We start from the raw sequence: 22,899 nt of genomic DNA, 5'->3' as shown, positions 1-22,899 counted from the left end.
AGCGGATGAAGTTGGAGTTCAGTGTTCAGTGAACACACACTCTCTCTAAAATGGTGTCGTCGTCGCTCCTTTCCCTCTCTGCAACGTTTTCGCGCCTTCACTTCATCCCGAAGCTCTCGCTCCCGCCGGCGCTGAGCTCCGTCAGGGGATCCGCCCGCCGCGATCAGCGACGAGCGCGGCTCCCTCCATCGTCGCCGCCGCCGCCGCCGCCGCCGCCTTCCGGTCCTCCGTTGGGTTCTCCTTCCTTTAGCTTCTCGACCTCGAGAACCTCCAGTTCCTCGGTTTCGTGCGGCGGAACGGCGAGCACGGACGGCGATGATTTGGTCGTCCTCGGCATCGAAACGAGCTGCGACGACACCGCGGCCGCCGTCGTGAGCTCTCTCTCGAAATGTTTTTGCTACGGAGGGGGTAGTTTTGCGGCGATTATTGGTTTTCTGATCGGTCCTTTTTTTTATTTTATTTTTGCGTTCAGGTGAGGGGCGATGGACAAATTCTAAGTCAAGTCGTGTCATCTCAGGTACATGGCTTCGTTCTGGTAGTGTCTGCTGTCTGTGGCTTCCATTATGTGTTAAGGATCCTATGATACCTGTGGAAAAATTCCTTACTTTTATCTTATTTCGTTTGTTTGATGTTGGTTTGGTTCTCGCGTTTGGGCGCTGTTAGCTTATCTCCTCTTTTCTGTTCTGCTTTGAATATAGGCAGATCATTTGCGTGCCTTAGAATGACAGTTTAAGACGAGTGTTTTGGTCGATGGTTATACAGAAGTCCAATCATCAATGAAGAATCGCAGAATTGCTCTAGATACCCAAGGGCTGCGCAAAATGGGATTATACAGTAGGTTATCTGCTGCATTTACTCAACCATCCGGCAATGACATAATATTTGAACTTCCGCACCTCTTCTTCGTTCCTTTTTTAGTGTTTTTTTATTTTTTGGGTGGGGAGGTTGGGGAAACTGAGGCACAAAAACATTTGTTGCTTGGTTTGGAGTCATTACAGTTAATGACGTTGTGACAGGGAAGTCCAAATAAATTATATCCGTCAACTGTATAACTAATGGAAGAGCTTAATAGTTTGCATCTTAATCATTGAAAAAACAGGTTTTTCATTTTCTTTTTCTGTCTCATGTACTTTTGTGGGTTGGAAATTAGGTTATCTTATTCGCGATCCAAATGTAGCTTTTCTTTTGTAATTGGCAACTAGAGCAGTGATCCGTTGCATAATGCCCAGTGCTGCTGCTTTCAAGATAGCTGGCTGTCCACCCAATGTTTTGCTGTTTACCTTATGTATGATGAAGCCTTTCTTGATTTGAGGAGTATCAGTCTTGTGTAGTGCAAATTCCTCTATGAACTTTTGTTTTCTCATGTGGACGAGTTCCTTCTCATATTAATGATATTGCTCCATAAGTGCCTGAAGTTTGGCAGAAGGATTGTTTTTTATATATTGCAAGCAATTACCTAAATGCGTACCTTCATATATCAAGGCAGATCTGCTCGTTTTATATGGAGGTGTTGCTCCCAAAATGGCGGAAGCTGCTCATGCCGAAGCTATTGACCCGGTAACTTTTTCTCATTTTGTTCTTTCTTTAACGTTTAGCATCAAAGCAATTGTCTGTTATTTGCGTTAGTTATTGCGCCCTTCTATTATAACTGTTTTAAGAGCTCCCGTAAGTTTTTTGGCCATCCCTTTCTCCTACTGATGAGCCAACAAGGTCTTATGGGCATTATATGCATTGGGAACTTCTTTTCATGTTTAAAGTTCCATTACTTCAATGCAGGTTGTTGAGAAAGCACTGAGTGAGGCTAATCTGACAGCCAGAGATTTATCTGCAGTTGCTGTTACTATCGGTCCTGGTTTAAGCCTTTGCCTTCGCGGTAATCTGATGTTTCGATTGTTAATCGTTTACTTCTACTTCACGAAGCAGAGTATCTAGTTCACTTCAGGGTTATGTAGTCCATATCTGTTATTAAGAAGCAATAGAAAATTCTGTCTGGTCTGTGCTCTCTTTTCTTTGTCTCTTTCCGTGAATCTTGGGCTGGTTTGAATTTGAAAGTATCTGCTGGTCACATTACTTTGAAACCTAAAGTGGGTCTCTGGCCGAAAATGTCTGAAGTAGAGCGTGTTAACTAGTTGGCTAAGTTTTGACTGTGGAATTGAAATTCCCTTGGTTGAGTATGATGTCCTTTTTCAAGAACACGTGGTTTGCTGATGTACACTAGCTTGAGCCTGTGGTTTTTTTGATGGTTAAATTACATATTTATGTCTTGCTTTTCTTGCATGCACCGGTCTGCAAACATAAATAGCAGCAGCTTTATGAACTGAGTTGAGGAGCTTTTGTTGTTATATTTTGACGGATTGCCAGGAAACAATTTGTAGTTCAAGGAGGTTTTGGTCAAGGAAATTATATTTTCTCTCACTGAAATCTGCATCATGCATTCCTGTTCAATGCATCATATTACGTGGTATATAGCTGCATGCTCTTTTCTTATTCTTTTCGTGGTGCAGTTGGCGTGCGAAAAGCTCGAAATATTGCTGGGCTCTTCAGCAAGCCTATTGTTGGTGTCCACCACATGGAGGCCCATGCTTTAGTTGCAAGGTAAAAAAAGAAGAGGTAACTGTTTATACTAAGTTAGGAATTTTATGTAGTTGGCAGAAACATGCATATTAGACATGTTGAAGGACAACTCAAATGTTTTCTCTTTTTCAAAGTCTACTGAATTAGTGACAGCATGCATATAGGACCATTTGAACGTTTTCTCTTCTCTGCTTTGGGGTTATGATGTTTCTTTTATTCAAGTGCACTCAAAGAAATTAAGGAGGATATGCTTAGCCATAATTAATATACTTCGCTCCTGCTGCAGGTTAGTCCAACAAGATTTGCAGTTTCCTTTCTTGGCCCTTCTCATTTCTGGTAATATCTTATTACTTTTTGTAATGTTCTTGGCATTGTACTATTGCTTTCACTTCAGTTGGGATTAAGAAAAGCTTTCTTGAATTTCGTCTAGCATGTCCCTCAAACTGTGATATAGGCATCTTGAATGGATGATTTACTTGTACCAGATATGAATTTATATTTTCTGAATGCGTAATTGATTAATATTTTATATTATCCCTGGTTTCTCTTTCTGCAAAGCTGTAACTGTGAGACTTTTTGTCTTTATACCAAAAAATGTATAGTCTACGTGGGAGATATGTGTTGCAGCCTAAATATCTCATCACTCAACCTTTTTTCTAATTGCTGGCATCAGTGGTGCGCGGGAGTTTATCATGACTGCAAATGCTCATGTTCATTGACAATGTCTTAGTTCTAAATTTCATTTATTATTTAATAGATTACGACATTGAACTTTATGTATCTACTTATCAGTGTACAGATGGCAATTTTGTAGTGTGTTTCATATTTCAATCTTTTCCTGAGTTTTAACTAAAAATGTCAAACTTCAGGGAGCAAATCAAACAATATCAACCATATCAGTTTGGTTTGGTCATGTTTCTTTTGTGCTGAACTTGTGTTTCTAATTCCTATTGTGTTGGTGTCTGGGGTGTTGGTGTTGTGCTGTCGGTAAAATTATCCAACTTTGAATTATGCATGTTCGTGTTTATTTAGTCTTTATATCCTCTATGCTGTATGGCGTTTGTACCTATAGCTGTTATAATGTAAAAGACATTCCTTGAAATACTATAGACACGTGAGCAACCAACCACTTATTTAGATATATGAGAAAACCAACCTCTTCTTTGGTGCTTTAACTAAAAGTTTTTCTGTATTTTAACTGGTCACCTGTATAAGCCCTTGTTCCAAGCTAAGATGGTTGGAGCGATTTTGTTGGAGGAAACAGTGGAAGTATGAGTCTTTTTGGTAGTACCATCTCTGTATAGTCCAGTAATATGTGGGTTCTTTTTGTCCTTTTAGATAAGAACTGTTGTTTTGTCTGTGCTTCAACATAAGCATGATGCATGAGTATGGTTATGTCATGTAACGTTGGAGTTCTGCTACAGTCGGTCATGGTTGGCCCAAAACAATCCAAAAATGAGATTGTAAAGTTTCAATCACTTGTATAATTTTTTATTCAAAGTTTTACTGCTCAAGTAGTAACATTGTGTAGCACAGCATGAAATTAAAAGTTTTAGCTTTGATTGCCTCTTGACTCCCTGTTATTTATCTCAAGCATATATAGTTCATGACTGAGTTAGAATTTGACTTCTTAATGCATTCGCTTCTATTAGCCATAACTTTAAAGAGGAAAACTGCAACTATGGTTTGTTCTTTCTATGTTATGTAGGTGGACACAATCTACTTATCCTTGCTCGGAGTGTTGGTCAATATGTGCAACTTGGCACCACAATAGATGATGCAATAGGCGAGGCATATGATAAGACAGCAAAGTGGCTAGGTCTGGATATGAGGAGGAGTGGTGGACCAGCTATAGAGCAGCTTGCCCTGGAGGGTGATGCAGACTCAGTCAAATTCTCAGTTAATATGATTTCAGCTACTGTGTATCTTCTTAGGATTGTCCTGCAATAGGGTTTCCATATACTCAATCACTTTTTTCTCTATATTTTATCTAGTTTTTCTTTTATCTTACCTTGCTGCTACTACTTTAGACGCCGATGAAGCAGCATAAAGATTGCAATTTCTCCTATGCTGGCTTGAAAACCCAAGTGAGGCTGGCAATTGAATCCAGAAAAATGTAAGTAGAACAGGTGTAAGTCTAAAATCCAGTATCTGCTATTCCATTATGGTGTGAATAAGCTTGAAGTGCTGGATTTTTCACTGCTGATATTATGTCAAAATGCGATTATGATCTACTAAAGATCAATGGTCAGAAGTATGACGATCAACTGTTGTAGATTTTAGACAACTTCAATGATTGGGATTCAGGCCTGCATGTTTGGCCTTCCTTTTTGTATCAAACTCAATGAACTTAGGGGTCAAAACAGCTAAGTTAAGATTACTTTGTTTGTACTTCTCTTATTTCTACTAAATTATTTTTAATGAGTCGAAATGAAATAAACTGTGTATCCATGAAAAAAAATGTACTATGAGAGTGGTTTTAACATACTCATTCCTTTTATTCCTTCGCCCTTCTCCCTACATGTTGGGCATTTTACGAAAACTTTGGAATGAATGGGCACCAATGGGTAATTTACTAGCTTGATGCATTATGTACGGATGGAATAGCTGATTCCAGAAATTGTGTGTGTATGTCAAGTTTTGCTTATCTTTGGAAATAACAGAAGAAAAAAGCTCTGGAGAATTGGTACTTCTGATAAAGTTCCTCTGACTGTACATCATGGATTTGAAACAGATGATGCTAGTGTACTTTATTGTTAAAGACTTCTGAAAGCAGTTTAAACAATATTGACAATGTGTGTCCTTATGTCTGTCTGCTTGATAAGAGTTACTTCAGTTAATCGACTAGTTTCTTGGATGAAGCAATAGAAACTGTGTAACTCTTTTTGTGTTCCTCTTATGGCCTTCTGGTTGATGTTTTGTGTACCATATGCAGAAATGCTCAGATTCCTATTTCTTCAGCAACTACTCAAGATAGAAGTGACCGAGCGGACATTGCTGCCTCTTTTCAGGTGACTAAAACCTGTGAGCTGCAGGGTGTTAGTTAACAAACAACCTTGTATGTATGCTTGAAATTATTTGGAATTTAAAAAACGATTGTTACATGCAGAGAGTTGCAGTTTTACACTTAGAGGAGAGGTGTGAACGTGCAATTGACTGGGCAATGGAAATGGAGCCTTCATTGAAGTATCTGGTGAAATTACTAACTTAACTTTGCATTTCTTGACTCCTCAGAGTATTTACATAAGCTTTCTGGCATTTTTTATTTGATGCATGATGTCCTATATGCCTTGTATAGGTTATTTCGGGAGGGGTTGCATCGAATAAGTATGTCAGGTCTCGGCTTGATCAGGTAGTGAAGAGAAGGAGCCTGGAACTTGTGTGTCCTCCGCCTAGCCTTTGCACTGACAATGGTAAGTCATATATTCGGGGTGGTAAGCAGCTCTTCAATGACATTCTTTTGGGTCAAAGGAGAGTGCATGTGTTAACTTGAATTATGGATAAAATATATGGCCTGTTCTTCGTTTGCACATGTATGGAGAATCTAGCTCCCTTTTGGGTTTCTATTAGGTCGCTACTTATATATATGTACGTGTGTGTGTTCTTTTGATATTGTACTTTTTGATAGGTTTTGCTTATAGCATAGGTTCATCAAAGCTTATGAATCTAATCCAAAGAAGCATGAACAAAAAGTTGATCTAGATGTTGTAAACCAGTCGAAATTGTCCGTAGACATAGTTGGCACTATCATTTGTTTATTAGGTTGGTACATAGCCCCTTGCAGGGGCCTGAAGACAATTATCTTATATGACTAGGTGTGATGATAGCTTGGACTGGCATTGAGCACTTCCGGATGGGTAGATTTGATCCTCCACCGCCAGCGGATGAACCTGATGATGCCATGGTTAGTTCGATTTTCATGTCCTCTGTTTGTTATCACTAAGCACAACTCTTTCTAGCCTGCTGGAACTTGGACTGAAAACCATGAACCACAATAGAATATAGCTGGGTGGCTTAGAAAAATATTAAAATTATGAATGTTTTGGTTAATTCTCTCCACAAGAGTTTTACCAATTTGATGAACTCTGCCCATTCCAGAAAGCTTTGGCAGCACATGTCCCTTAGTCCATCAGATAGATTGTGAAAAATCATACATTTAGATTAGACTAATATGGAAGTTGCGAAAACTGCAAATCGTTGATGTCTCTTAGTTAAACATGTATAAAGAACTTAATTCAAGTGAAATGGAGGTCATAATTCATGCGTCCTATGTCAAGAAATTTAACAAGATCATGATTGTGATAAGATATGCTTTTTTTAGTTTTATTCTATATCAAAAGACTTCTAGTACCTGACGACCAGACTTGTGAAATGGGTCTTAAAACCCATATATGACCCATTTAAAAAATAAATGGATCATAAATGGGTCAATATAACTTTGAAGAGCCCATCTTAAATGGGTCTTAAAGTTTTAAGCCTATCATAAATGGGTCTTAATGGGTTGAGTGTGGAACCCATTTCCAACCCACTCATTAAGCCCACCCCTTTTTATAAAAATATATTTTTTTAAAAATCGAATTTTTTGTATTTTTATTTTTTCTTTTCTTTTCTTTCTTTTTCTTTTTTTTTCTTTTATTTTTTTTCTCTTTCTCTTTTCAGCCGGTGGCCAGCCGCGGCAACGGCCGGCGACAGGCCACCGGCCACAGGGGAGGAACGACCTCGCCACAGGTCGGCGAGGCCTCGGGCTCGCCGGAATCAGGCGAGCTTGGCCTCGCCGGAATCGGGCTTGCTGGCCTGTGGCGAGGCTCCGGCCTTGCCAATCGGGCTTGCTGGCCTGTGGCGAGGCTCCGGCCTTGCCAATCAGGCGAGCTCGACCTCGCGAGGCCGGCGATGCCTCAACCTCATCAGATCAGCGAGCTCAAGCTTTGCCAGCCTCCGGCGAGCTCGTCCTCGCCCGTGGCCAGTGGCCGGACACCAGCTGTCGTTGTGGCTGGCCACCGGCCAAAAATAAAGGAAAAATTAAAAATTGGATTTTAAAAAAATAAAAAATATTAAAATTAATAAAATAAAAAAATAATTAAAAATTGTATTGTATGAAAATGTTTTAGTAGTATAATTTTTAAAAAAAGTCATAAGAAATAAGTTTTCCTATATTGAGTTAAATATAGAAGTGTTTTAGCAATATGGGCCGAGTTCGATATGGGTCAGGTATGGGTCGGGTCGGGTATGGGTCGGGATATTTACATTACAAATAAATGGGTCATAAACGGGTTAATGGGTCAATTTGGGTCGGACCATTTATGACCCGACCTTACTTACTCGTTTAACAGGTCTATTGACGACAAATGATAGAGCGCTTGCACTAGAAGAAACTATTCGGTCAATGGATAATTGCATGATGATGTCTGCATCTTATGTATTCAAAATATTGACAAGGAGTGATATTGTGGAGATTCATGCTTTACAGGAAAATTGACCTTGCAAAAGCACCTTCTAAATTTTCTCAATCACATAAATGAATTAGTCCCACATTTTCCTTTTAATAGATGATATATAGCAGGCTTGGTGGTTATGTCTTCCTATACTTGATTATACATAACCAAGTGGGATATTAAGAGTAGAATGTCATTGATGAGTTAGACCAGTGAATGTGCTGAGGCCCTTTGGTCCATACTGGCTTGCATGTCCCTGTGCTTGGGTTAAGGAGGAACCCCTAACTAGGCGGTAACCACTGTGGTTGGGCTAGCCAAAAAATAATTTGAAAGAGGGATATATTGTGTTAAAAGGTCACTCATTTTGTTTCAGTCGATTAAGATAATGCTGAACAGGTCATGTAACGGGGCTTCTACATGACATTGTTTATTAGATTTGGAAAGTTGACATTGGTCTCATTTTCGGTTATCAGCACTTATCACATTTGTTATTGTTTATGGTAAGATCTTTAGAATTGGAGGATGATGGACTGATGTATCCTTGTAGCAGACTTGATGTGCTTTACTTTTCGTGAATAAAATCTGCTTGTTTTACCAGCCCAATAGAAGTTATTTCTTATGAGTGTGTGCGCATGTCTATGTTCTATTTCCTCTACATTCCATCGCTGTGGAATCAAGTTGCGATGCTTCATTTCCATGCATTTCAGATATATATGCGCCTGAATGTTGTAAATCGTCCCGTATCACATTTAGATGCGCCAATCCCTTGTAGTTGCAGCCTAAGAAAGCTGATATTTATTGGTTTGTGCCACAGTATGATTTGCGACCTCGGTGGCCATTGGGGGAGGAACATGTTAAAGGAAGAAGCGAAGCTCGTTCTTTGAGAACGGCCCGGATTCATCCGTCGCTAACATCAATCATCCAAGAATCTCTACAGAAGCAGTCCTGACTTGTCTCTCCTATGATCATTTCTTCATAGCCTGGAGCTCAGTCTAGGGAATTATTGTGGTGGAGCTGCTGCCGGATGTCCGTCGTGTCGGAGAAGCATAGAGTGATACAGAGATCTAATGTTATCAGCAGCCGGAAAGAGAACTTTGTGTAGATGGGGAGAGATTAGTTGTTTCATCGGTTGGTCTGTAAAGTGTACCACAGTAAATGAAACTCGGCGCGAGTTCGATTTGCTTGATGAGTATTCCAAATGTGACTACGTTCCATTCTTTTCTCGGGTTAGTGAAACAAGTCGAGCTTTACTGCAGTCATATGTTCGCGACCATGCGAAGTCTAGCACCTTCTTTCCCTGATCCCGAATCCTTAGCTGAATTGAGAAGACCGATTGAAACTCTACGCACCGTGGCTCAAGTTTGGTTGTGTGTTCTCCTTTTCTTTTCTTTTCCCCGAAGCTAGACGCACAAAAATTTCAACATTCTATACACGTATAATCAAAACTCGGAATGGATAGGTTGTGCTTTAAAGTTTACAAGCTCGAAATTTGAGAACTTATAAAATAAGTTTCTTATCATTTCCATGATCCGTTGTAGTCTAGTTGGTTAGGATACTCGGCTCTCACCCGAGAGACCCGGGTTCAAGTCCCGGCAACGGAAATTTTTCCTTTTGCCGTTTTCTCTTTTTTTTTTTTTCGACATTATTTTTTAAATTCTTTTCCCAAAAATATATTTCTGCTTTCGCTCGTCTTCTTCGTCGTTCGCGTTCCCTCTCTTACTCCCCTCTGCGAAGGCCAGTCCCCTAGAATCATCTACTCCTACTACCAGCATCGCTCTCTCTCTCTCTCTCTCTCTCTCATGGCGACGGCGGTCGAAGCGAAGGCGAAGGAAGAAGATTCAGCCGCTCCGCCCATCGACGGCGACGGCGACGGCGACGACGACGAGCACGGCTCCAAGGAGCGGGTGCTCCAGAAGTACTTCCTCCAGGAATGGCAGCTCGTCAAGTCCCTCCTCGACGGCATCGTCTCCCGCGGCCGCGTCTCCGATTCCTCCTCCGTCCACAGGATCCGATCCATCGTAACTTCCTCTCTCCCTCTCTCTCTCTCTCTCTGCGCTCTTTTCCTGTTCGTGCTAGTTTCGGCTACCGCGCGCCGGTGTGGAGCGTTTTCCTTTCTGTGTGGCGAATGTGCGGTCCTGATTCGCATTTCGGTTTTGAGCGGATCCTCGCTTGTTCTAATCGAGAAGCAAAAGTAGAAGATGAGACTGATCTAAATCGAAGATGAGTGAGGAAGGATTTTTACTGTAGTTTGAGTCTCAATAGCAAATGCTGGCCATGAGATCGTTTAGTGAATGCTTGGGAGTCGAGTCTGTACCGAACTGCATCCTGCGGAAATGTGCTCGGAAGAAGTAGGAGAAAAGCGCAAGACCTCGTCCTTTAGGAGTCTGAATGGGTTCTCCGCTGTTCTCCACCCTGTTCCGCTAATCGTGGACTTCTATGGGTGCATTCTTTGTTTGCTAATTGTGTTATTCTGGAAGAAAAATGTAACCTTTTTGGGCGCATGAAAATGGAGTAACCTCTTTAAGAAAGTTTTTCTGTCCTCTTTACCATGGTTTTGTGGTCATGGGAGTTGGGACTTCTGATTGCGTCGTGAGCAAAATTAGTCTGATAGATGGTTGGTGCTGCCGACATTCCTTTCAAGCATTTAATGATGCTTTTTTCGCACCCTAAAATTGTCTGAAAGATCTGTTGTCGCCTACTTTTGTTTAATCTTCTAACAGTGCACATAAGTCAAAGAATTGTCAAAATATTAGATCATCATAGTCTGATAAGTTGCTCTTTCTGGCTGGTCTCTTGGTGGAGGATAAAGAAAATAACTAGGGAAGTTACGTGTGCAGATGCATGAATATATCAGAACCTCTACTGTGCTGTACATTGAAATAGTACCTTTCTTCCTGTAACATGTGTGACTGCTCAAGCTTTTGACTTCTCTGGTTTTTCTTATCTGCTGGATCTTTTGCACTCTGGTTTTAGTGTTCAAGTACAAGCTTTTGCATTTGTCTCAGCATATTCTCGTTAGGAATGCCTTGCCTTGTTGGAAGGATATGTTTTGAAATATGGTAAACTTTAATCTTATGCATGCAGATGGACAAGTATCAAGAACAGGGTCAGCTTATAGAACCTTATTTGGAGAGCATTATTTCACCCCTGATGTTCATTATTCGCTCCAGAACAATTGAATTAGGAGCATCTGATGAAATTCTCGATATAATCAGGCCCATATGCATAATCATATATTCCCTTGTCACTGTATGTGGTTACAAGGCTGTGATCAAGTTCTTCCCACATCAAGTTTCTGATTTGGAACTTGCGGTATCTCTTTTGGAGAAGTGCCATGACACAAACTCGGTAACCTCACTGCGACTCGAAAGTACTGGTGAAATGGAAGCAAAATGTGTGATTCTTTTGTGGCTGTCTATTCTTGTCTTGGTTCCCTTCGACATTGCTTCTGTTGACTCAAGTGTTGCCTGCAATAATGAGCTGGGAGAGCTTGAGCCTGCCCCTTTGGTGTCAAGAGTACTGGGATTCTGTAAGGACTACCTTTCAAGTGCTGGTCCCATGCGAACCATATCTGGATTGCTGCTATCAAGACTTCTAACACGTCCAGACATGCCAAAAGCATTTAGCAGGTTACTCTCTTCATGGTAGTTCTGTTATGTTGCTGAATCAGGAATAGAAGGAACAGAAAACTCCAAAATTGCCCTACTTCCTAAGTGATTTTTTGTTTTACCTTTTTTCCTTATTGTTCTTTTGCAAAGTTTTCTGGAAGGGGAATTGCTTGAGAAAGTCTCTTCCGAGGTACTTCCGTTTGAAATTGTCTCAATGTTCATTGAATCGTCCAACTTCAATTTTTTAATGTGACTTGGCTCAAAGATATCTTGTTTTTCTATTTTGTTTTATCTGTGTCTGTCAGTTTATATGCCCCTAGTTATTTTTATTTCCATATTCATCTTCAGATTTATTGACTGGACACATGAAGTGCTCTCTTCCAGTAAAGATGATGGGATGGGTCACTTCCAGTTACTGGGAGTAGTGGAAGCTCTGGCAGCCCTTTTCAAGGTACTTTTGTCACATCAATTCGACGTGTTGGTTAATAAGTTTTTGACTCACAGTGTACTTGTTCATTCCTGGAGCCTCTCTCTCTCTGTGGATTACCATGATAAAGTTACTGTTTATTTATATGATCCGTTCTTCTGGTTTATCGATATATTGGTGAGATTTTTTGCACATTAGCTGGTTATCTCTGACTTTGGGATACAATATCATTGACGAGGCATGACCTTTACTTTTGCCGTCTAGATGCTCCTCTTCCCTTTAATAATTCTCTTATGCCTTTGTTTTCTTTTATTTTTTCTCATGTCCCATTTTGGCCAGGCAGGTAGTCGGAATCTCTTACTTGATATAGTCCCTAGCATGTGGAATGACATCTCAAGATTAGGCAAATCTGGCACTGCTGCCCAGAGTCCTTTACTTCGTAAATTTTTGGTGAAGTTGAGTCAGCGGATTGGCCTCACTTGTCTTCCTTTTCGATTACCATCATGGCGGTATATGGTTAGTACATGAAGGCTTTCATATGTCTATTTTACAAACTTATTCCCAAGATCATATACCAAGTTTCCAATGTACCTTTGCCCTGTGTGCTTAATGTAGTGCTAATGCTAATGCAAACATCATCCAAGAAAACTGCTTGACTGATCTCAACCCAAGTGTATGCTTTGTGCCATGTAGTACGTGTATTGGGCGTCTTTTTAAAAGTGGGGTCAGTAACTGTTTAGAACGAATTTCTTTTTTTGTATAAAAAATTCGTACTGTTGCACCGAAAATTCAAGGTTATTCTCAGGTGATGTCCTTGTGTAGATTACACTTGTAGGCATTTATCAGAGATCTTTTGTTCTCTTCGCACATACTTTGTTCTTGTATTTTCTAATTGCAATTTTAGTTGAAAATGCACAGTTGCATCGTACATTGGACATATTGGCTTGGTTTAATCTTTGCTAACATTTATCAGATTTGCTAGAGCACTTGCCTCTGTAGAATAATTCTGATTTCTGATACAACATGCAGATTGGCAGGAGATGACAGTATAATTTTGCGTTAATGATGGTAGATTTCTTGCTAGGCTTACAACTTAGCATCTTAATAACTTGACCCCAATATTATTTGAATAAGGTTTGATTAGGTATGTGCAGAAGTCAAACTACGGTAAGGTTGTGCATCACATAAGGTGTTATTAGATACTTTCAATAGTTGGTTCAGGTCTCTGTGTTCTTCTAGTGACCTGTTATTTGGATGGCTTATTTAATGACAGAAAACAATGAGGTAAGATTCTATGCGTTTGTGCTGTTATCCCAATATGCTTAATGGGTTATATCTCAAAAGTTCGAAGTGCTTTTGTTACCCAGAGCTTTTTGTGGACATTTGAATTTCTTGGTTGGATTTTCTGTGGATAACTTTGTATTTAGTTTGAGAAAGTACAAAAAATATTTTTCATAAAGCTCTGCAAGTCATGAGGGTTAAATATGAATTTGTATACTTTTTCTGACTTAAATTTCTACGTATTCCATTTGGTTACACTACTTATTTGACTAGTTAGTAGTGAAATTTTGATGATGTTGTTTGTACTGCGGTCGAACTAAACTTTCTCATGTTGTTTTTAGATTACAGTTACTAAAAGTAGGTTTGCTGTCTTTTTCTAGGTCATCAGACTGACCAATTTTTCAAAAAGCTTATCTAATAGCTATTTTTCTGCCTCTTCCCTATGCCTAGCAGAGTAGAACAAGGTCACTTGGGGAAAATGTCTCAAGTGCCTCCCAGAAGTTGGACCAACCTGATGCGGATTGTGCAACCTCAGGAGTTAATTCGCAGTGCATGCAGGATGATGAGGTGGATGTCCCAGAAATCATAGAAGAGATCTTAGAAGTTTTGCTTTCTAGGTTGAGAGATACGGTATGTCTGATGGGCAGACTTCTTTTGCACATAATAAGATGCACAGCTGAAGAGATTAGATTTTACCTTATCAAAAGACTAAATATGAGAATCACTGTTCTAAATTTAGATTTCCACTTGTGCCAAGGAAAAGAATCATTTGTATTATTTACCAAAAACCCTGATGAGGTTTGCATAGTAATTTGAGTAGAAAAATGTATGAGCAAAAATCCAGTCATTGCTATAAATCGTTTAGTGTGATAATCTATCTGGTATTATATTACTGTCCATTATGGCCAATAATCCATTGGATAGTTAGCTTATTCCCTTGTGTCCGTTAATTTCTTTTCCATGGCTTCCCCAGTCACGTGGCCAACTTTTTCCTTTAGGAAATCAATTATTCTTCTTCTACCATAAGCAATCACAAAGCTTGGTTGTTGATTTTCACGAAACATAAAATAAATATGAATAGTTAGTAGCTTCTTAAAAGATTCAACTAACTCATCTGACCCTTTCTCTTCAACATTTTCCTTTGAAAACAAATACAAGGTCTGTGGTGTTACCATGTCCACACTATGTGATGTGGGATGATAAGTCCCACATAGTGAGCCCAATCAATTGAGAATTTGAATAGAAATTCCAATGAATGCTTACTCAAAACGAGTAAATTCTTTAGGAATAACACCCTAAGCTTCCTAAGCATCACACCTGAGAGAAAAATTCCATCACTTAGTCCCAAAACAAATACTTGCAAAATCCAATAATTCATGAACTTTATTGAAAAGAAAGAATTACGATGATATTTATAGAATCTTCCAAAAATGTTATTCCTAAACATAATTGAAAAGGAAACATAAGATCCTGAAATAGAAACATAGTTAAATCCTAATGATCCTCAAATCCTAGTTGATACTAATTAAATTGAAAGAAAAATCTTGATCCTTCTAGGACTCTTATATGAGTTGCAAAGTCCATCTTCATTGAACTTGGTAGAAAAGTCAATATTTGAACAAATATCATCTTGCCTGATTGTGTTGGCTGTGTTGCTGTGAAGTTTATACCGCCTCACAGACATTCATGACAGCAATACCAGATGCCTTTCCTTTTTATAAATTTTACTTTTTTCTGTAGTAGTGTCCCAGAGGGTACTTCTGGCGTGAAGTGGCTCTGTCTAGTTTGATAAGAGGCAGAAAATGTGGAGGTCATTAAGCCAGCACTGTGTTGTCAAATTTTATCCTTCAAATTTATGATCTTTGAATTTTATGGTCAAAGTTCTGGTTCTGCCACTGATTTACCTGTTTCTAATTTTGTCATTAACATTGGCGCTTGGAATCCCATGGTTTAAATTGTTTATACCTGGGTCCATATGTATAATGGTGCTGAACCTGTGTCAGGAATTCATTTTTGTTGTCTATGAGCTAGAGCCACATTGTTGTCATCGTCATCCTTCTCGAAAGTGGGCTGGGAATGGCTGCCTCAACAGATATGGAACTTTGGGTTTCAAATGAGCTCACCTAGATCAGACGAAACCGGTCTTGTTGATGTCTCCTCACTGATTAGATTTGGTAGAGATAAAAATATAAGAATATTTTAGGAACAGGGAGTTGGCACTCGTCTTAGTAGAGATAAGTTGATTCATTTCATTAGGGAGACAATGGTGGTCATTTTGTAAATAGAACAGTTGCAATGCAAGACATTCTTGACCATGATTGTTAAAGGGTTGCAGCCTTTGGTGCCTATCAATAACTTTCCTTTGCTTAACAAGAATAATTACAGTGCTCGGAGTTTGAGATGAAGAATCAATCAAATGTTTGGGTGGTGGCAGTTTATCTAATTCAGCTTCATACAATTTGCTTCCTTTTCACAGTATCGTAATCTACATTTATGGAAATATATATCTGATGTCCAGATTATCACTGATCCAGGATACCGTCGTGCGCTGGTCTGCTGCTAAAGGTATTGGCCGCATAACTTCCCGTTTAACTTCTATTCTTGCAGAAGAGGTCCTGGCGTCCGTCCTTGAGTTGTTTTCACCTGGAGAGGTATCCCATGTAGTTTCTCTCACTTTATTTTCGTTTCACGTTTTTGATAATAATATTACGAGTTTACCAGGTTGTAGTTTTTCTGATTATTCCTATGATTTTTGTCTATCTTCAATAGTAGCAATTTTAGCTGTGTTACTTACAATAAAAAGCAATTTTGTGTTTTTATTTTGACCTGCCATGGTGTTCTAGGGAGATGGTTCCTGGCATGGGGGATGCTTAGCACTGGCCGAACTAGCAAGAAGAGGACTATTGCTGCCAAATAGTCTATCCAAAGTAGTTCCAGTGGTTGTCAAGGTTGGGGCCCAATTTAGTTCCTCCAATATAATATCATCGTAGGCCCCAAATTTTGTTTCAGTATTCTTCTGTTGGATGATATTTGATGGTTTCTACAATCTACTAGTTATCTCGGAATTTCCTTCTACACTATATATACTTAGTCAATGTCTCAGTGGGTCCTAACTTAAGTAAAAACTTCAACAATAGATAAATAAATAAGTGGACTCATGATTAATTTTTCATGGGCAAGAAAGACAAGGTCATCACTATAGTTTTCCATTTCAGTACAATAATTGCAAGTGAAATTCATGCGTTCAACTAGTTGGGTTCTATGATAAGGTTGGTTTTCTTGAGGCAATGCCATTTCTTGCCTGTTCTATGACAATAATAGAAAGAAAACCAATGGGAATCTGTTCTATTGCAAAGACCAGAAGAAGATAAGATGATACTGTTTGTTTGCATGTGCAGTGCGTCAGGAGAGAATTAGACCTTTGAGCTTGTACAGTTTTTTTGGCATAGTCATGCATTTTTTGCAGTTGTGCTATTTTTTCTTTGGAGGATGCAAGCACCAGTTTTTTTGTCTTTGGTGGTGTGGCGGGGGTAGGTCAGAAGCTATCCCTGCTCGTGCTCATACAGTCATTTTTCTTGACTTCTCTTCTTTAATTGGATGAGCATCTAAATGGTACTATGACTTTCTTACATGGTTTTTACAAAGCATACGGCTGAATATCCTGCTTATAGGCGTTATTAATATAAAAGTCATTCCTGTGGATTGTTTCTGCCTTGAGAAGAAAAGAAGAGGAGGGGCGTTTGGGGGGTGGGGAAGGGGCCATGTTACTCCACAGATTGTGCTGATTGTTATTGAAATTGCATTATAGGCTCTGCATTATGATATCCGGAGAGGTCCCCATAGTGTTGGATCTCATGTACGTGATGCTGCTGCCTATGTTTGCTGGGCTTTTGGACGTGCATATTATCACGCGGATATGAGAAACATATTGGATCAGTTGGCTCCTCATCTTTTAACAGTGGCTTGCTATGATCGTGAGGTGTGAAACACAGCAGTTCTCAGGATACTATCTACTATTCGAATTTCTCCTTATTCATCGGAAAGGTATTACGTTATTCTGTTCTATTGATTTTAACGTATCTTCTTAGGTGAACTGTAGGAGAGCTTCTGCAGCGGCTTTTCAAGAGAATGTTGGAAGACAAGGAAGTTACCCTCATGGCATTGACATAGTAAATGCAGCAGATTATTTTTCTCTCTCATCGCGAGTGAACTCTTACCTCCATGTTGCTGTTTGTATAGCACAATATGAGGGGTATCTTCATCCATTTGCAGAAGAGCTGCTGAACAGCAAAATTTGTCACTGGGTAAGTATTTCTTTTAAGGATCTAAAATCACCGTAAAGTATATATAACTTTGTCCAAGATTCTGCTTCTGGTTGCTGAAGTTGGAATATTGAATTGGACTGCATCTGCCTAGTTTCTTCTGGATATTTTTGTGAAAGGATCTAGATTATGCAACTGAATTAAGTAGCTTGACTAGTTGTTTGCTTTAATTTTGGATATTTTCCATTTTCTTTTACTCTGGCTTTTTTCTTGTATCAACTTCGGCAGCTCTTTTCTAGTTTCTTCTAGTTTGGTGTGTTTTTATTTCTCTTTGACTTAGTGAATGACACCTATGCCAATGTCCAAATTATGTTCTTATTAAGGTAAAAGTTGTTGGCCATGATGAATCTCTAATGGTCTAAAACTTTGAATATTTCCTAAGATTATTTGTGATACTCATAGTTTCATTAGGATTTGGTGACTGAAAGGCACGAGTGAAATATGGGTTTGGACTGGTCAAATGACGACTTTGATAAAGCTGGTGGATGGAAGAGGGGTAGTTGCATTTTATTGAGCACTTTATTTAAAGTTATGCAATTAGCTTACGGTAAATGAAGCATTTGGAGTGCTAACTCTGTTCAAATTTATTATAACACGGTTGGAGCATTCATTAGTCTATAGATTCTTTGTTAGTTCTTGATTCATGCAATTGCATTTAATCAGCTTCGCTTGGTTTATCTTGTCCATCTGTAGCAAACACTAGTTAGATCTTGAACGATAGTGGGTTAAGCATATATTACCAAGATGTTTACCTATTCTTTCATTTCGCCTGCTCATGCTAATTTTGAGAAGACATGTCGGCTTAAAATCAGAATTATATCATTGTATCTACCTACTTTTATCTTTGCTTGTATCTCTAAGAGCTCGTCAGCTCCTTACCTTTGATCTCTTCAGGATAAAAGCTTGAGGGAACTTGCTGCAGAAGCACTTTCTGCTCTTGTCAAATATGATCCTGAATATTTTGCAAATTATATTCTGGAGAAGTTGATTCCTTGCACTCTATCATCAGATTTGTGCATGCGCCATGGTGCGACTTTAGCAGCTGCAGAACTTGTTTTGTCTTTGTATCAATGTCATTATCCTCTTCCAGATGGTTAGTGCCCTTTTATTTTTTGTCAATCGGGAAAATACCTCAGTCTTGTTCTTGGATTCTTTAGAGTTCTCAGGCTGTGTAGAGATTGATTTGCTTTGAAATGATTAGTGTATTGGAACTTTTACTGATGGAAACAGACTAATGATTAGAGTGAATATGAATAGTTATAGCTATATCTATTAAGTGTTTTAACCCTACAGCTGTTTACGTCACTCGGAAATCTATCCATTTTACCTGGTAGAAGTGTAAAATTCCCAAAGGAGAACAGCTTCACCAAATGTCCTTATTCTTGAGTGATTGCGTTGTACGCTATTAATAAGCAATCAACATTCTTACTATGTTTTGCTTTTAGCTACTAGATGCAAATCCGGTATACTAGTCTTTAATGGCATGTCCCTATGTACAGATAAGCAGAGAAAAGTTGCTGGTATAGTTCCTGCAATAGAGAAAGCACGGCTCTACCGAGGGAAAGGTGGCGAGATAATGCGAGCAGCTGTGTCCCGATTTATTGAGTGCATCTCATTGTCGCACTTGTTAGTACCTAAGAAGATAATTCGGAGTTTACTTGATACCCTCAGTGAGAACTTGAGACATCCTAATTCTCAGATACAGGTGAACGTTTCCTGGAAAAGAATTTCAGGAAACTAGCTTTTGCTTTTATTTTTATGATTTTCTCAGTCATTTTAATTTTATACTCGTTTGCTAAACAGAATGCTGCTGTTAGAGCCTTGAAACATTTTACTGTTGCGTATTTTGGTGATGGGGGTCAATCTGATGCAACGTCAACGTATCTTGATCAATTAAGCAATCAAAATGTGGCAGTGCGGAGAGGATCTGCATTGGCATTAGGTGTTTTACCATATCAGTTTTTGGCCACCAAATGGAAAGATGTCATAATGAAGCTTTGTGGTGCTTGTGCAATAGAGGTGAGCTTGGTGGAAGAATTTTGTCGCAGTTGTCTTTTCTGTGTTCTACCATGAAAGAAAGTATTTGACGAGCTTATACTTTATTGGAACTTATGCGCAGGATAACCCTGAAGATAGAGATGCTGAAGCACGAGTAAATGCTGTCAAAGGACTTGTATCAGTTTGTGAGACCCTAACTCAAGAAAGGGAGCAGGCTCCTGCTCTTGCCGAGGAGGATGTCATGTCTCTGTACCTTCTGATGAAGAAGGAAGTTATGATGAGCTTATTTAATGCTCTTGATGACTACTCGGTTGATAACCGCGGTGATGTTGGTTCGTGGATACGGGAGGCTGCCATGGATGGCCTTGAAAGATGTACATACATACTTTGTAAGAGAGATAGCTTGAGTTCCTCTGCGAGGCCGCTTGGGGTTGAACATTTACCAAACCTGTCGAATGACGCATTAGTTGAGAATGACAGGAGTTTGCTTTTTGATACCAATCTTGCCACCACTTTAGTTGCAGGAATTGTTAAACAGGCTGTAGAGAAAATGGATAAATTAAGAGAAGCAGCTTCCACTGTTCTGCAAAGGGTTTTGTACAACAGGGAAATTTTCGTCCCCTTTATACCTCACAGGGAGAAGCTGGAAGAAATCATTCCTAATAAAAAGGGCCTAAAATGGGCGGTATGTACAGATGACTTCTTTTTCATCATTTATGTTGTTACCATAGAATGAATTTTTTTCCCCGTGTCTTTTTGTAATTTCTTGCAGGTACCCACCTTCTCATATCCACGTTTTGTACAGTTACTTAAAGTAAGTTGTTATAGTAGGTCTCTAGTGTCTGGATTAGTTATCTCCATTGGAGGTTTGCAAGATTCCTTGAGGAAGGCATCTACTTCAGCTTTGTTGGAGTATCTTCAAGGTGAAGACCATGAAAATCATGATAGAAGGAAGTCCAGAGAGTATATTCTTAGCTGCGACGTTCTTTGGGTTCTTGAACAGAACAGGAAATGTGACAGAGTTATCACACCTACTCTGAAGGTACTGCTATAATGTGCTTATGGGGGTCATCGTTTTCCCTGCACAAGAGTAACTCATGTAGTCCGAGTTTCTAATCATTGAAACCATGACGGATTTGAAGATGTTTCTTTTTTGCAGACGATTGAAATCCTTTACAGCAAGAGAATTTTTTTGAATATGGAGGTCAGTTAAATGTTTCTTGCCCTTGTGTGTTCCTTATGTGGCTATGCTGTTGACCGCTATGGCATCTTGTTTATTTTGGTCGAGGGTGGGGGAGCTTCATGTCTGCTTGGTCATTATTAGCACAGCTAATTTTCTGTTACTTGTAAACATAGTAGCAGGCCACAGGTGAATGCAGTTAGTTAAACAGCATCTTTCAAGAATAGCAAGATTTTCGGGTGCCCCACCACATTGGGGGGGTTGAGGGGATTAAAATAATTTGATTGCTACAGATTTTGCAAGCACACAAATACACTATCCGGTTTTTCAGATCCAAAAAGGGGACCTGAATCGACACAATGTTTTAAAGCTGAACCGGACCGGCTACTCATGTCATGTGACTTGTGTCCTCTCTGATTGTATCCACTAAAGAGAGGCAAAATGGAAGAATATATATATATATATATATAGAGCTTGCCAGCTGCTTGATTGATGATAGTTGGACCTATAAAGCAGTCTCACACCTTTGTTCATCAGCCAATTGCTGGAGTTTTGATCAGATTACTTGTGATAGGAATGAAGAAAGTATGTTTTCTTTAATCTAGTTTGACGCTGAATTATTGGTATGACCCTATCTTATGATATCAATGCAGGCTCATACATCAACGTTTTGCAATGGCCTTCTAGATTCCCTGGCCATTGAATTGAAAGGGTCAAAGGACTTCACTAAGTTATATTCAGGCATTGCTATACTCGGGTTTATAGCTTCAGTTTCAGAGCCAGTGAACTCTCGAGCCTTCTCTCATCTGCTGACCTTTCTTGGACATCGATACCCGAAGGTACGTTCTTCTCAAGCAATTTCCTAATTTAGTTTCCTTTAGCTGTACTTTCAACCCAAGTAATGGAAGTTCCAGTTTCTGGGCATGCCTAGTTTGTTAGTGGGTTTGACTGGACTCATTCCTTGTATGCTCATCGATATTTTCCTCTGCAGATCCGTAAAACTTCAGCTGAACAGGTTTATCTTGTACTTCTGCAAGGCGGGGATCTTGTGTCGGAGGACAAGATGGAGAAAGCGCTTGAAATTATTTCGGAAACTTGCTGGGAAGGTGACCTTGAAACTGCAAAGCAGCAGAGGTTACAGCTGTTTGAGATAGCTGGGCTCGAGATGGCAATTAATCTCAAGACTAAGACGGTCCCATCCAGAAATGGAGGCCAGAAGCGGCCTACTTCAATGGATGAGAATGCTTCGTATTCTTCACTTGTCGAGTCTTCTGGATTTTGAGTGATTTACATCAATTGGTTCATTCTTTTTTATTAGCATAGGTTTGTGCCTGGCTAGGGAGAAGTTCATTTGTGCACCCAAATCAACTTTCATTCTCCTGCGGAACTCAGGAATGTAGAAGAGATGGTGCGCGGCAGGATCATGTACTTTCCTTAGCAGTCTGAGCCAGTGTTTGACGGACAGCAGTAGAGCTATTACTTGTGTTTCGTTTGTCAGACGGCTTCGAGTCGCATCATGATAGGCAAAATATCCGAAGTATTGTGTATCGCATTCTGTATGATGCATGAAATGACTTCGACGGCATTCATCATTTCTGCCTTGGCTTGCCACATCAATGATGGTCGGCGTCCCTCTGGTGACTGCCGGTTGCCTTTAATTACCCATGGTAGATGGCTCTTTCCCAACCTCGTGAACTGGACAGAGCTAGGCCATCGTTACACGAATACATACTATGAAAATAGGGACTGCCTACATGTACATAAGTAATTAATACCTAGTAAGCTACGGAACTCAGTTTCTCTGATTAATTGGCGTAAATCAATGATTAAGTAGTCAGCCGTTAATCATTAGGTCTTTAAGCAATCGACAAATATACAGTCCTCGAATATCGATTGATCGACTACATCCAATTCTTTTAAAGTGTGCTGCTGACATGAGAAAGTTAATCATTTCAGGTGGTCATCATAGATTCGAATATCCACTTTTTAAAGGGATTCAAAACTAAGTCAAACTAATACTAATCTCAGAAAATTAAATAATCCACAATTTAATATGTACATCTACCTTGTATTGTTT

General features: G+C 39.5%; 2 protein-coding genes and 1 non-coding gene across 4 annotated transcripts; all 3 read left to right on the top strand.

The window, feature by feature from the left end:
* The first annotated feature begins 19 nt into the window (after positions 1-19).
* LOC115689183 (probable tRNA N6-adenosine threonylcarbamoyltransferase, mitochondrial) lies at positions 20-9,261 on the top strand. Of its 2 annotated transcripts, XM_030615173.2 has the most exons (13): positions 20-371; positions 473-517; positions 1,483-1,557; positions 1,777-1,873; positions 2,505-2,595; positions 2,861-2,910; positions 4,283-4,473; positions 4,605-4,690; positions 5,510-5,585; positions 5,684-5,767; positions 5,873-5,987; positions 6,390-6,478; positions 8,821-9,261. In XM_030615173.2, the coding sequence occupies exons 1-13, from the start codon at positions 51-53 to the stop codon at positions 8,953-8,955; spliced, it is 1,455 nt and encodes a 484-aa protein (XP_030471033.2). In that variant the 5' UTR covers positions 20-50; the 3' UTR covers positions 8,956-9,261. The 2 variants fall into 2 exon arrangements, with proteins under 2 accessions (XP_030471033.2, XP_030471034.2); XM_030615174.2 differs by lacking the exon at positions 6,390-6,478 and having other exon boundaries at positions 8,821-8,960.
* Positions 9,262-9,534: 273 nt separating this feature from the next.
* TRNAE-CUC (transfer RNA glutamic acid (anticodon CUC)) lies at positions 9,535-9,607 on the top strand. The gene has a single exon. It is a non-coding gene; the product is annotated as a tRNA-Glu (tRNA).
* Positions 9,608-9,698: 91 nt separating this feature from the next.
* On the top strand, positions 9,699-22,374 carry LOC115689148 (tubulin-folding cofactor D). Its single transcript, XM_030615137.2, has 17 exons — positions 9,699-10,024; positions 11,091-11,635; positions 11,963-12,065; positions 12,381-12,557; positions 13,776-13,952; positions 15,857-15,973; positions 16,166-16,270; positions 17,131-17,301; positions 17,411-17,626; positions 18,539-18,737; positions 19,144-19,349; positions 19,448-19,663; positions 19,764-20,327; positions 20,415-20,684; positions 20,802-20,846; positions 21,476-21,661; positions 21,814-22,374. The coding sequence occupies exons 1-17, from the start codon at positions 9,806-9,808 to the stop codon at positions 22,102-22,104; spliced, it is 3,807 nt and encodes a 1,268-aa protein (XP_030470997.1). The 5' UTR covers positions 9,699-9,805; the 3' UTR covers positions 22,105-22,374.
* The last annotated feature ends 525 nt before the right edge of the window (positions 22,375-22,899 follow it).

Source organism: Syzygium oleosum, unplaced genomic scaffold, assembly GCF_021117445.2.
Source record: "Syzygium oleosum isolate NSW1041296 unplaced genomic scaffold, Sole_v2.1 Sole_v2.14, whole genome shotgun sequence".
Lineage (NCBI taxonomy): Eukaryota > Viridiplantae > Streptophyta > Magnoliopsida > Myrtales > Myrtaceae > Syzygium > Syzygium oleosum.
Note: the sequence above shows the minus strand (reverse complement) of the source record. Positions and strands in the feature narration are given on the sequence as shown.